The sequence below is a fragment of the Anoplopoma fimbria genome, chromosome 20 (assembly GCF_027596085.1).
Source record: "Anoplopoma fimbria isolate UVic2021 breed Golden Eagle Sablefish chromosome 20, Afim_UVic_2022, whole genome shotgun sequence".
Taxonomy (NCBI): Eukaryota; Metazoa; Chordata; class Actinopteri; order Perciformes; family Anoplopomatidae; genus Anoplopoma; species Anoplopoma fimbria.
The window spans coordinates 13,407,037-13,422,611 of NC_072468.1; the positions used below are offsets into that span (position 1 = coordinate 13,407,037).

At 39.7% G+C, this 15,575-nt stretch overlaps 1 protein-coding gene across 1 annotated transcript in view; it reads right to left on the reverse strand.

The window, feature by feature from the left end:
- The window catches only part of ascc3 (activating signal cointegrator 1 complex subunit 3), a 141,740-nt gene that overhangs the window by 107,630 nt on the left and 18,535 nt on the right, over positions 1–15,575 (reverse strand). The window contains exons 5-8 of the mRNA XM_054621123.1: positions 15,233–15,350; positions 3,390–3,591; positions 2,646–2,781; positions 1,440–1,565 (exon numbers count right to left, since the gene is read on the reverse strand). Coding sequence (XP_054477098.1) covers positions 1,440–1,565; positions 2,646–2,781; positions 3,390–3,591; positions 15,233–15,350 — 582 coding nt within the window. The remainder of the gene's footprint in view (positions 1–1,439; positions 1,566–2,645; positions 2,782–3,389; positions 3,592–15,232; positions 15,351–15,575) is intronic.

A 15,575-nucleotide genomic window follows, 5' to 3' on the forward strand; every position in this document is an offset into this window, starting at 1 on the left:
ATGTTTTGTTTGTGTTTGTAATGTGTCTGTTCAGAACATTGGGGCATATGTTGATCATTGTCATGTCTGTGCTGGTTCATAGGTCGTCATAACTTGTTTATATTTCTGAATTAATTACATTTTATTTTAAAGTTTTCTGAATCTGTTCTTTTGATTTAAACAATAGGGTTTTATTTTCCAATGGAATTAAATGCTCAGACAAAGGCTTTGGAAATAGAATATATTTTGTAGTTATCGCAAGTTTTGTCTTTAAGCTTTTTGGGGCGTAATCTGTAGTAATCATAATGATACAATAGTTTCATTTCAGCCCAAACACCTTCTCAGTATATTTTATTCACTGTAGAAATTCAGAATGTTTCTCTTTATCCTGCTGCATAATACGTACAAACATCCTGACTGGTTCAGCTCCTTCTGAAAGAGTAGTTAGGGCAAAACCAAATAATGTTTGGTCTGGCTCAGCTAAAAAGACAAAAACACAGAAAGCGATACTGACGACGTTACCGTCACTTCACCTGTCTGTCCTCTACTCCACTCCGATGTGTGAGAAATATAACAAGGAAGTACACAAATGTAGGGTAAACAATGGACATACTATGGAACGTTTTCAGCTTTCAGGTAGAGGTATGTTCTATTTTCTCTGCTTCTAAGACAAAAGTGCAATTACTGTAAAAACCTTATAGTGTGAGGCCCAACATGTTACCAAGTACTGGGAATGTTGGAACAACAATGTTTACAGAGAAATAAGATGAATAAGAAGTATATTTCACTAACAAATGGTCATAAATCAAGTACTGGTTTGCAAAAAACATATTAACTAGGTATTAGTTAAGTTTCATGTTGGCCTTTGTGTCTAATTTCAGCAATAAAGGAATACTTTGAATTATTGGGACATACCTTATACCATATTTTCTGACTGAGAGGAGGACTCCACGCTCATATCTGTACACTGAGCATGAAGACACAGCTAGCTGGGCTCCGTCCAAATATTAAAAATCCTCCTACCAACACCTCTTGATGTGACCTATTAACAAGCTTATCTTTGTGTTGGTTAAATGTGAAAACAACTATTTGTATTGGCATTACAGCAGATATTGTGAATAGCCGTGTGCTCTGTATATTAGCTCCATAATGACATTAAGCTTGAGCCGAAAAAGAAAGCAGAGAAAATTGTTTTAGGTATACTCACACTATGTTTGTATATGGTCACAGTAGTATTGATACAACATTCACAGTCAATAAGGACATACTCATTGTATTCACAAACCCATGCTGACCTCAGAAATATTAGTCAGCCTTCAAAACACAGTGTACAAAGACAGTGTACACACACACACACACACACACACAAAGACAGTCAAATCAAATAAATGAAATCAAAAATATTAGTCACAAAACACACACACACACACACACACACACACACACACACAGGCTCCTACCTCATCCAGTTCAGAGATGTAGATGGGCTTCTCTTCAAAGCCGATGGGCATGGGTTGGTTGGGTGGGATCTCCACCTCCTCAAACATCTTAGTGTTGTCTCTGCGTATTCCCTCGGGGAGCATCATCTGAATGTCACACACACATGTCACACACACACACACACACACACACACACACACACACACACACACACACACACACACACACACACACACACACACACACACACACACACACACACACACACACACACTAAAATGAGGAAAACCCAGACCTCACAAATGACCTCAAAGACTCTGGATTAAGATAACTGCATTTTAAAACACACTCTAATAGGAATATATAAAGTCACTAAATATAATATTAGAATTCAGCCGTAAACTCACAATGTTTCTTTTTTTTTTTTTTACTACTATATACTTAATGCTTCCTTGAAAACACAGAGCAGATCAAACACACTCTGACATCTAATAAGTACTTGTTTCAAACATTAATTTGAAGTACTCCACGTAAAGGCCCAATTACATACACTATAATGCATTATTCATAGCACTGTTGAGTGTTTTTTTTGTAGTACAGTTTCTTACAGTTTGTGGTACTGTGGTTTGTGATATGAATTATTATGAGCATAGTGATTTGGGGTACTTTAGGAGTTTTGGACTAGTAAAGAGGAAGTGATTATATGAGGGAGCCTCGGTTCAAAACATTGGTCAAAAATGGTCTACATAATACTGTTAGGACCAGGAGAGAAGTACAGTTTGTCCCACAGAACAGTAGTTCACATGGTCCCTGGTTCTTTGTTGAATGTCATTCCCCACTATTCTATCTACTGTGTAATAAAAGCAGACAGTGGCCCAAAGATACATATTAAAAAACTCTACTGTTGGTAACTCTGCTGCTCATGCCAGGATGAGGACCTTGGTGAGTTGATAAATGATTAGAATTACTATAGAATTTATATACAATCTCACTTTGTAGAGGTCTTTGTAAACCATTGTTTACAGTTAAGATTGAAACAATAACATAATTAATTTTAAATAACAAAACATTAATTAAATACATACTTACGGAAATAAAATAAAATAAAATAAAATAAAATGAAATGAAGCTTGCTTTTTTTTAACTTTTCCATTATGTTAAATATCTAAGGCAAAGGAGACATTACACAATCAGTGGACACTTTACTGAGAACTAACAAGCCTCACCCTGGCTCCTCCAACAAACGCAGGCATCTTTGCGGCCTCCGCGTAGCTGTCATAAACATTGGGATACCGAATACGTTCATACACTCTTTCTCTGCTCAGTATGGGATCCCTTCGAGCAGTCAGCAGGGCCTGCTCCCTGTGCAAGCAAACACAAGACATATGGAACATGTAAAAGCTAGAGGAGGAATCTGTAAACTGTAAATAAAAGGAGCTTGATAGGGTAAATGAATTACCTCAAGCTTAGGAGAAGGGAATAAAAGGTAATGTCATTTGTACAAAAAGAATATGTGAACCTTCATATCCATCCACATTTCAGCTTGAGAATGAATAGTGCAGTTGATAATTCAAACGGAGAGGCACAGATGTGAGGCATTATGTTCCTACCTAAAGTGGCTTACCTCTCTGCTAATCTTTTCCTTCACACTGGGCTGGATTTGGTCATGCTAAATTTTTAATTAAACAGATCGCTGCTCTTTTTTTTTTTTCATCCTCCTGAATTAAACTTTCAGAAAAATCCTCTATAAGAAAAAAAAAAGTTGTGACAAGCTGCAGTGGCGCAGTGTGTTTTTTATTTCTATTTTTTATTTTATTTTGTAAAGCTCAAGCCAAGTTGTCATGAAAAATGCAGAAGCTTGTCGGTTTTGGTGCAGATACCTGAGAGCAGGGATGGAGGCGGGCAGACAGAGAGCAAAGACAAATGAGTGGGAAAAAAGGACCAAGAGAAAGTTTGAAGAGATGATTTACCGCTGGGTTCTCATCTCTTTGGGGTCGAAGGTCAGGACAGCCTCTGAGAAGTCGCTGTCATCTATTCCTTTGCCTTTCTTCCTCTCTCTCTTCTCCTCCCTGCGGTACATCTTCATCATCTGTTTCTCCTGCTCCGACTGGATGGTCACCTGGCACCCATAGGTGGGCTTGGTCACTTCGCCACCGACTAATCGGCTCATATCTGGAGGAAATACATAGCATGAAAAGGCAAAATGTCAACACATCACAGGTTTTTGTAGACAGGATTTAATCACTATATTTTTGTTAATGAAATATGATCAAGACACCCAAAGTATCTGCACATTTTAAGCATTAATTTAATTACTTTTGATACCTCTAAGGGAAAAAATACCATCAATGCGTCAAAAGAAATGGACAAACTAGACTACAGCATACACCGTATCAGTTTTATAGAATTTGAATACCTAAAATATTCTGTCTGCCTAGTAAAACTTCCACAAGTGAGTGTTTTGGACTCTAAGTATCAAGATTCTTTCCCTTAAGACTGCACGGATATGGTCATTTCAAGAATACCAGTGATGTCAGTGTATTGTATGCAGAGCCCACAGCCCTTCTTCAAAATGCTAACTTGCCAACATCGAACCCTCAAATAGACAAGACCAAACTCAGCGTACTCTGTATTTAGAAAGGCCTAAAGTCTAAAAGCTCCGCCATGTAAGCCCAGGCGGCAACCTCCGGTTCTGCCGAGTGAAGCCAATGTTTCAAAACTTGCATTCCCTCTGAACTTCGGTTCATTGGTTGCAAGAAAACAAGGTGGCGACGGCCAAATCTGCAAACTCAAGGCTTCCAAACAGCAGCCCACAAACCAATGGGTGATGTCACAATGACTATGTCACCTTCTTATATACAATCTATGGGTAAGCCACACAATGCTAGTTGAGTTAGCCCTTGGATGTATCGCTAATACAGGAAGTGTATCGGATATTTCAAATACAAATAAGAAACCAGATCTTGAAAAGCCTCCATTGTGATGTGGATCTATCAAATCATTTGGGTGCATTCAGGTTGCTCATTTAATATGGAAATCACTTATAGTGATCCAGCTCCATGCCACTGCAGCGCCGGCGGTGCACGCAGACGAATGGTGTCCCTAGGGGCTCATTACTCGCCCACCCGGTGAGCGGCATGGATGGAGTGGCCGCAAATCATGGGTGCTTAATTTTGTTATATTTAATGTTTTTTCGGGTTGATTACTGGAGCATTCATCTTCCGTAACTGCTTATCCAGTTAAGGGTCGTGGGGGGGGTGCTGGAGCCGATCTCAGCTGTCACTGGGTGAAGGCAGGTTTCACCTGGACAGGTCGCCAGTCTGTCATAGGGCTGACATAGAGACAGACAACCATTTACGCTCACATCCACACCTACTGCAACATCAGAAAAGGTGCAGCGGCCCTTGAGACGATCAGCCCCAACGGCCAACAACCTAGCCAGTCCTGTTGAACAAAAACACCACCGAACTGCCGCAGGGAGGAGAGGGAGGAGAGGGAGGAGAGGGAGGAGAGGGAGGAGAGCCATGATGGAAGCTAAGCTTACCCAGGTAGGACCTGAGGCTACTCCACTACCAGCCTACTGCTGGCATTGTGACATTGATTAACATGAAAAATAAGATGGATGAAACAATACCCAGCGAAGGGAGGTTGCTGTAAAACCCAAATCTTCACAGAGACAGCAGGACAGAGCGCAGGACTCCAGCCGGACAAGAGGAGGTGGACTCTGTTTACAACCATCATTAGTGCTTGGTGCTCGAACATATTTAAAGTTCATGGGCAATATTTTTTCTAATGTTGTTGGCCATATTATCTGCCGAGAGAATTGTTTTTGCTGCTGCCGTCTACATTCCTTATGATGCAAATTAATAAAATGCACTACAGGAATGTACTGCTGTTTTTGTTTTGTTTGTCATGTTTTTTCTTGTTTTGAAAATGGGCTACAACTGCATTTTGTTGTGCACCCCTGTGTTGCATAATGACGATAAATGTATCCACAAATCCTTGATCCTGAGTAAGTGTTTTTATAATAACAACAGTGCGTCACTGATATAATGATATTTGTGTTGGTTTTCTTACCGACCATTTAAAGCTAAATTATTTTACATTCTAGTATCTGCATTTCTTTTGAATTTTGACTTTAACCCTGGGTGGACAACAGAAGCATTTGCTCACATTGTGAAAACAACATCAGGTCAGCGAATGTCAACGGAGATGGATTCATATTTCAGCAGTAATCTTGATAGCCCATTGATGTCAGATGCAAGTGCATGTGGCATTGCAGGGGTTAATGTTCAGCCTCCCTGTTTGAGGCACAACAGCTCAATAAAAGGCTGAATTGCTCTTGAAAACAGATGAGATCTGATGATTGCTGCGCGGCCCGGCTGATTGACTGAATGATTTCTTCTTTATCTCGTCTAGCGACTCTACCTGCTGCACAGCCTTCCTCTCGTTTTAGAAGCTCCCCTCTTTCTGTCACTCTCACCCTCCCTCCCATTACCTCTCCAACTGCCAACCCCCTTAACTCTGTCACCCTTTATGCACCGATTCCTGTGTCTAAACCATTCCACATTCTTTACTTTCCCCCTCTCTGGGAGCTATTGTGCCTTGTTGTGTGTCTCCAGTAATGACTGCCTCCAAATCTCCAGGATTCCTCTTTCTACAAGCGATCATGGCGCCGTAATCATAGTGAGGAGCATCGGCAAACCAGATCATGTTTTTTGCTTACAAGATGGTTCCACTGTGTTTGCACACATTTCCACACCGGGATTTTTAAGAGTAGTTTTTTTAGGGTGAATGTAGTAGGGTGAATGACTCACCACCAGTGTTGGGCAAGTAACTTTTAAAAGATAATTTATTACATAGAACTAGTTACTTTCATTTGAAAATAACGTTACTTTACAATTTTACTTTAGTTATGCGTTAATGATTTTTGCAGATCATCACTAAACCAGAGGTGGGAGATAATGTTAAGCCTAAGAAGAGGGCATGTGTCAATAAAGTGTTTTCCTCTAACAGAAAACTGCCGGGAAGAGCTTCATGTGTGCGCTGCGGGTGGGTTTGTTTCCATGACAACATGTCACCACTCTAACCACCGCTGTATCATTGACTAGCATCAGCCCTTTGTTGTTATCATCTATTTGGGCTACTATCTATTTGTGTGACATCGTTTTGTCATCAGGAGCATCAACCGGAGGATGTTTGCCCTCACACTGTGTATGGAGGAGCTCGTCACGCTCATTACATTACATTACATTACAGTCATTTAGCAGACGCTTTTATCCAAAGCGACTTACAGGAAGTGTATTCAACATAGGTATTCAAGAGAACTACTAGTCACCAGAAGTCATAAGTGCATCTCCTTTCTTAAACAAGCATCTTAAAGCATAAGCCAGAGCAAAAGTATAGTGCAGAGGCAAATTACTACGAAAACAATAATTGCAACAGACTAATCCGAATATAGTAAGTGCTACAAGCTACTACGAATAGGATAAGTGCAGTAAACAAATACAAATTCAATAAGTGCAGCGAACTGATACAAATACAGTAAGTGCATTTGTATCAGTTCATCTGAAAGCCGTAGAGCTAGAAGGAGGATGTGGGTGCATGTCACGATCCATCGGAGACAACAATATGGTGAATATCAATACCCATTCATGTGTTTTGTTACCACTTGTATTAAAATCCCAAATTATAGTTTTGTTTTTGCATTCCCCCCCCCCCCCCGTGGCACTGGTACACTAAGTGTTATTTCACATAGTAAATTAAATAATATTACCAAAATCTTACTAATTATTACTTTGTAACTGCTTAAAGTAATAATTTACAATTTACAACAAACACTGTTAACCACTGGTAAGGGACAATTAGTTGATTATTTTACTATTTTGTCTATTTGCTTCTGTAGATTTCTCCTAAATTCACCAAAAGTTACCATGAGATAATGCCTTATTTCCATATTTAAACATAACATTCCAGAAAACTTGTAATATAAAAAAAAGAATTGCCTTTATGCAAGTAATCAATGGGGGAAGTGCATAGTGATATCTATTAGTTAAAATCTGGATTAAACAGTTTGCTCAGTTTACACTAAAGATGCAGGATTCTGTAAAACGATCACATGATGTGATCATACCTTCACCCTAGGATTCCACTAAAAGTTGATATTGAATATTAAAAAAGCAGCAGCTCAAAGCAAGCCATCTGACTGGTTTATGGCCATGATATATAAATATAATACATATAAAGAATATATATATACAAATGAAATATGCCTACTCATAGAGTAGGCTAGGTTCCATAGCAACTGCTTCCATAGCCACCACCTCGGTATATGTAGGCAACCAGCACAGGAGGGACTATTTTATTGCAAATTTGTAACGTTTATTAATAAAAAATCTAAATTGGATTGTGTCTAGAACTTTATATTGCCATTTGTGATAACTGTTTCATTAACCTCGTGACCTTGTAAACAAGCCTATTCTCTGTGTAAGACTTCCTACAAGACTAGGAAATGTCAGTGAGAGTAGAAAACTTAATCTGGATATTGTCTGGCAATCTAATCCCTGGGTTTATTTGAAAACAACACATAAATATGCACATTTGTGGTATTAATATAAAGATACATTCTTTTAGCTTTATCCAAATAACTGCTCAGTGCTAATGATATATTTCTATATTTCATCTATCACAAAGTCATTCAGAGCACTCCATAATCCTCCTTATAATTATGTCTGCTGAAAATGTTTATCATTCCAATGTATGACTCTCAATAACATTTAAGCCCTATAATTATTAAGAAAGTCAACGTGTTTAGGTACTGACTATCAAATATCAAGTACGTCATGTAGCCAAATAGATCTGTTTGTTGTAAAACTTGCTCAGCAGTGAGGATCCCTGCATCCACTGAGCTCCTGTTCTCTGTTCTCTCTGTTAGTTGTCACACTCAGAGCGGTGAGCTGAGTTTGTACTCGAGCAGCAGAGAAAAGCCTCTGTTCTGATCATGGCCTGAGGAAATTGTCCAAAACTCCTGTTAAATTTGTGGCAGAACCATTTGCTACGGTACATCAAGCCTGGGAAACTGATTTCTGCGTGGCTTTCTACACATATTCCTCGGCACCTACTGTACAACACCTGAACAGAAAAAGAGGTGTGTTTAATGACCCAGTCGAAGGCATCTGTACACACAAACACAAACACCCCATGGGAGGCTATTTCTACCAGGTTGGTGCTGTCAGCCTCCCACTGGCCTCCACCTCTGTGTGTCTCCTTGCTGTTTAGAGACGGTCAGACAACACGGCTCTTCTTCTAGGCCAACAACAATAAAGACAACAGACAGAAGTAATGTTGAGGTTGAGCTACTGCTACTAGCATTAAATATAAAGTTGCTATGCCAGCGCTTTGTTAGCAAAAAGATCCCTTTCTTTACACCCCGCAGATATGCAAGTATGTAAGTATAATATTGATACTTTCTTTATCTCCATTTTGGCCTCAGTTCAGCAACTTCGTAAAGATAGCTTGCAGCTCAATGTTCAGGTATGTCCACCAGGTAGGTTGATGAGAGCTGAGTTTGCATTCTTTGATAAAATGAACACAGTGAGCTAGAAGAGGTAAATAGCGAAAGTGGAGTGGAACTGCAAAATTGGTGATCATTCTCTGGTTTTTATCTGGTTTTCTTCCTACTACTGATACCTTTCACCTTATGTCTAGTTCACAGTCCATGACTTTAGCCCTAATTTTCCTCTCGCTTTTGGAACTCCCCGACAAAAGCCCCAGATCAGAAGCAAACTGCAGATGGCTCGGTGTTCGCATATCGCCGCTGGAGTGCTATGGTATGTGAGCACTGTTGAAAGACGCGAGCAGAGAGGCTTGCCAATGCATTGCAGACTCATCCCAGTTATCTGGGAGGCAATACATCTGCACCCGTCAGGGAGTCTGTCAGGGAGCTACAGCCAATGAGAGCGCAAGACACAGGTTGAAGGGAAACCCTGTAACTGTGTATGATATTTGTTGTGTTTGCAACAGGAACCAAAGGGGCTGTTGCACCTAGAGGAAAATAGATAAACAGTCAAGATGATGTGTGGAAACAGGCTATTTCGTGAACACATGTACCAGTGACCACGTCAACAAACATGACTACGTCTCTGCACATGGTATAGCCAACCCTGTTTAACTGATCATTAACCGTTAACCCCTCGCCTTACATTCAGGGTTGCTGTGGTTGAAGTGCTTAACAAGCCACCCAGCTGCAACGATAACCGACGCACCAACAGAATGAATCCCTCATTTACACACAGCTGTAATGAATGCGCAAAAACACGCAACTGAGTTAGCAGCCGCAGCGTTGAATACATTGTCGTGGACACGTGCAGCCACTTCCCCACTTAGTCTCCACCACATCAGTTAGTTTAGCTGTGAGGCTGTCAGCTGTGTTTCTGCCTGGAATACTCTGTCAGGGCTTTGACCAATGTATTGTCAGCCCTGTGTCTGGACGAGAGAGAGCCTGTGTGTAATAACGAGTGTGACCACAACCCCAGCTCAGACACACTTAAGGTGGGCCGACCTTTAATGATCTTTTAACTGTTTGACCAACAGAAAAACAGCATCAATCAAAATTATTTTGGTAGGTTGACGCTAAGCAGCCCCCAGTATACGTAATTGACTGTGTAACTTCTAGCATTAATTAAAGTGTGGTTTGGAGGTCAGACATACTCATCTGGGATTCCTCCTGGTCAGAGATCTCGTAATGAGTGAACCCCAGTTACCAGTCAGTCCAAGAAAAAACCACGATGCCTTCAGGACTCCTGAGTACATGTCAGCAAGTTCTGTACAGCGCTCTGACCACACTGAAAATAGCGTAGTGTGAACTTGGCTTTACACATAGTCTTTAGATCTGTTGTACTTGTAAAAATATTGAAGAGTGAAGCTAATGAAATATGTTTTTAAGTGGTTCATTTATCTGCTCTGTGTATTAAAAAAACAAAACTAAATAATCTAAATATAATTTAAAATAACAAAAACTGTTCAATCGTACTCAACTTAACTACAATGGTTGCACCTGTTTTATTATATTCTCAATGAATCAGTTAATCCTGTAGTCTATAAAACATGTGAAGAACCAAAACTATGTCCTAGAGCTTAACATAAGAATGGATGTCTTCAAAAGTATTTCCATCTCCCTCTCTAGTTCTATTAAATTAAGGTTTGTAGTTAGAAACGTAGAAGCTGGTAGCTTTGTAAACACTAACAGTTCTCTTGTGTTGTACAATGACACAGACGGAAATGGCAGATGTTTTAACTGACAACATGAGGTTACAATCAGGGGATCAACATTTAGGGGTAGCCATAAACATTAGAATATACTGCTTGGCATCCATATGATTTTGTCTTGAATAGCCATTATCCAGTGCTTTTGAAAAACGTTTTGGATGTGTAGACACATTGTCTTTTTAATTGTCCACTCCACATATCACTGCCTCTATCAGCAATTGAAATGTGGAAGAGAGCCATCAAGAGAATCTGTTCTGTGATAAACATGCAAGTGCCAAGCTGCAAACTTCAATTTAAAAGCTAATCTACAAGAGACAGGCATTCCCACTAAATCCCACTCTTCCTGACGGCATGCAAATAGTGGAAAATTTAATCAGCCTTTTTTAACCTCTCCTGACTTCACCCTCAGTCGTCAAGGCAACACTAATCTCAAAAGCTGTCTGGCAAGTGAAAATTTTAAACGCTGATCAAAAGTTCTTCACAATGGGAATAACATCAGCTGAGTTTGAAACAGCAGACGGGTGAGACCACAACTACAGCTTGTTTTCTTTGGACTAAAAGGTACACACTTATTGGCCCATTCATTTCACAGTATATTATTTTAACCAAATCTTTACTGATGTGTTCTAGATGTATTTGTTTTATAAACAAAATTTGATAAAAATGAAGCTGTCTGTTGGCAATGTAAACTGTATAGGACCCTAAAGAAGCCTGACGGTCTGCAGCTTCTCTTTAAGTTTTAAACTCAGGTTAGCTTGCACATTAACAAGAGCAGAACATTTCAGATTTTTCCTTCGTAACAATTTTGGGATTAAATGTAGATTATTTAAATTTCTATAAAGTTGTAAAGCAGGTGACATTGCGCAGGTAAGTTACTTTACTTAGAAATCAGCAAGAAATTAGTTCATTCAGCAAAGTAGTAGTTCTGAGCTCTACCCTGAGAAGAAGGTAAGTCTTTAATCCTAGTCACATTGAGACTTAGATTTATACCACTGAACATAAATACATTGTACCAAATATCAGCAAACTTTACCGTCACTGGAAAAGTTATTGCAGATCATTTGCTTGTTGTGTAGCTTTCTGTACTATATATTCAATGAAGTGTTCAACTATACAAGACTAGCTGCTGACTAGAGGTGACCTCAGTCTGACACCACAGCACCACTTGTTTTTCAGTACTGGTTTTACCATCGAGATCAATGTAAAGCCAGAAGCAGAGAAGCCTAAACCTCAGGACGCCCACGACTGGAGTCGTACATAAAGGAAGGAGCCATAAAAATCTAGCGATTGCTTATCCTAAAAAAGTATACAAGGATTTTGAAAGGGTCAAGTAATTCAATGTTTGTTTAAACATACCTTTTTTAAACAAATCTTTTGAATTCAAATTTTTAGAGAAATTGTCGCCGAGATATGAAGAGGGCAGGACATTTTACAGGTAAAAACCAGCGACCTCTGGTGGACAAACTATGTAATAGTGACATTGTTTTTAAATGATGATGATACCAATTTTAACATTTCTGTACTGACATTACTTGTTACTTATCAATCTCTGTTGTAGGCTAATATTTATGCACTTCTGCATTGTGTCATTTTGTAACCTTACTTCCGTTTTAAAGTAGAATTGCGATAATTTTGCTTATAAATTTGAATTATTTGTCAGGCAAAAGTTTAGATTGCAAAAATGGGATCAGTTTATCCAAGTAACGGCTATTTAGAAATGTATTCGTACGTTTTTGCAACTGTGAAGAGCTGCTGGCTCTCTGTGACCGGCTGGTCAGCGTAAAAAAAGCAGGTTGACAGTGTTTTTGTAACTACTCTCACTGCCAGATGGGTAGACAAAGGATAAACTGCATGTTTAAACAGCTTGTTTAACCATGAAAACAAGAACCACCAATTTGCTGATAGCTAGCGAGCTAGCAACTAGCTATCAGACGGACAGACAGATTTAATTTGCTTTCTCCATGTGGACCTGTGTCAACCCTTCTGGCAGTGAGATTCATTTACAAAACAATGAGCACATGTGCTTTTGCATGCCGTGTCCGTCCAGCAGGTTACTAATATGCTTCGGAAATTTTTTGTTTCTCATAACGGAACCATCTACACCAAGAGACACTATACAGTAATAAAAAAACATAACATCTTGCCTGAGCTACACTAATAACTATATTGTGTATAATATTCCAACTGAACGGGAGTAGATGGTATGTGTCAGTGATTTAACCTGATGGATGAATGAACAGAGTAACTCGTCTACATTAATTAGCTTGTGCACTGTCTCACACTAAGCATTAAATCTATATATAGGACCTGTGAGTTTCAAATGACTCAAAACCTCCACAGGATCTGAAGGAGCGTGAATGACTTGAAATAGTTGCAGGGATTATTCTGACAAAGCAAGAGCTCTCTCCTCTAATCTTCAGCTGCTCTTTGATGTCTACCTTGCATATGGATCAAAAGACAGCTCTGCCAATGAAAAAAATATCAATCCTATCTTTCCACCAATACCTTTAAATACCTACAGCTCTCCTCCACACGTTGAGAAGGGGAGAACCAGCCACATCGGGACAAAGGAAACAGGGGGTCGAGACAACGCTGGCTCAAGAGGACAACATTTTAATAGTAAATAGAAAAAACGCATTGCAATTAAATACCGGTGCCATCCAGTCAACTTGCAGTTTACATCCATGTTTGTCCAAAATGTCATCACTTCATTCTGTAAGATATTTATGTTAAATTATAATCATAATCAGCGTATGATTTTTTTGAGTTAAGGCCAGAGAATTTAATTTTGTGAGGTCACAGTAACCTTTGACCACCAAATTCTAAATCAGTTCATCCTTGAGTCCAGGTGGATGTTTGTTCCAGATGTAATTCAATTCCCTACAGGTGTTCCTGAGGATATCGCTTTGACAAGAATGGGACGGACAGAGGGAGGTATTGACGCATGGAAATACGGACAGAAAAATGCCTCTGGGTTAAGTCTGTTGCCGGTGCAGAGGCATAAAAGCCTGAGCATGGGGAGGGGGGGGCGGGTATATCTATAGGTTGGCTGCTTTAGAACAGCGCACGTTCAAGCCTTCTAAAATACTATCTGACAGAATCAATAAAGAGCTTTAAGCTGCTGGGAGAGCCAGATAACTACAACAAAAACACATGTAAGCATATTCCACACTAGAGCCTGTGCTTATTTGGGCCTGAGCAGCAACATGTACGTGTCAGCCCTTTAGTCTCTATATGACATGATAGAAGTATCACACAATCACCTCGCCTGGTCAAGATTATCGGGGCTGATCGTCTTTCCCAAACATTGTTTTTCACCTAAAACTAAGCGATTTACATCACTTTGGACCATTATCATTACTATAGACAACGGTAAATAAGCTTAGACAAAGGTTGCTACAGTTGATCATTTTAAGATTGCAAATATCACAGCCTTCCTCTCAACGTTTAGATCTTCTGGAAATGTTGTCAATGTAAATTCTTATTGTGTAAATCAAGAGAGCAGATTCACAAAACTTTGAAATAATGTTTCATATGTTATATTTATTCACAAAACAATATTTATTTTTTTAATTCCCAACTCCAGACCACTGGGGGCCCTGCCTTCCTGTGGTTCAGTTCTCTCGGCTGCAGCACACCTGAACCAGTTAAGTTGCATCAGAAGTTTTCAAAGCATAACACGATGAATATGTCCTAACCTACTATTGTTGAGTATTGATATTTAGCAGTGCTCTGGGCCCATAAACTGGTGACGGCAATGGACACGGTAGATGGACAACACCATGTTATGGATTCACAATGTATGGATTCATTTGTGATTTTCGCATTACTGGGCCTTTATACACTGTACGTTTTTGTGGCTTATTCTGCTTTCACAAGAGCATGGAATATAAAAACATTTGAATTAATTGTGTATACTTTGAATACTATGAGTATTTTTTATTATGAGATTGATTTGCGAGAGAGTTTCATTCAATTCATGAAGGAAACAGAATGCATTTTTGTATTGATAATCTGCAGACATGTATGTAGATCCAGATAATGTTTGGTTCGATTACATTGCACAACAATTCTAAACCAAGTTTAAACATATACTGAAATTGAACAGCAAAGGTCTGTCTGTAAATGAGCACCAGCATCATTTTCATTTTCCCCAGAGCTGACAAACACACAACTGCAGGCAAGGCTCTCCGGTGTAAAGAAAGAGACCCGTTATTGGCGCCTCTGTGCCATCTGCTAGCGTCAGAGAGCAAGAAATGTGGTCTAATATGAGCTGAAACCAGACAACCTGCCCAATAGCAGTAAGATCTACACAGCCAGCTCTTCTTTATGGCCTAGAACACACAAATTATTATTTGATTCTGAATGACAATTCAAAAAGAAAAATGCATGAATAACCTGAAGACCTTCAGGAGTCTGTGCTGTTGAGATGAATCTCTTCATCTTTTATCTACATTAATGAATAAGTGGTATTCATGTTTACTTCAAATAGTCAATAGAAGTGTGTTACTATGGAGATGACCTGGTTGCCATGCGGCTGTCTCACCTGGTGGGTAGCTGGTCCTGTCAGATGGGATGGCGAGGAGGGAGTCCACGATGGCCGCCCTTCGCTGGAGCAGGATGGAGATCATCTCCAGCCCCTCTGGGCCCAGCAGCTCGAACAGCTGGAGGGAGAGCGTAGGGGAGGTGAAAATCAGCAGCCAAAAATACAGTCATCTACAGTAGCAGCAAATACACCACCGCACACACACACACTCACACATCCAAATGTATACCCATCCTATGGCTTTTTACTGCCAAGGCTGAGCACCTGGTAATTACCATCCGCCTGGTACAGAATATGCTCCGCCGCTTAGCCTCCCAAACATAGCCACCTGGCACTTAGCAAG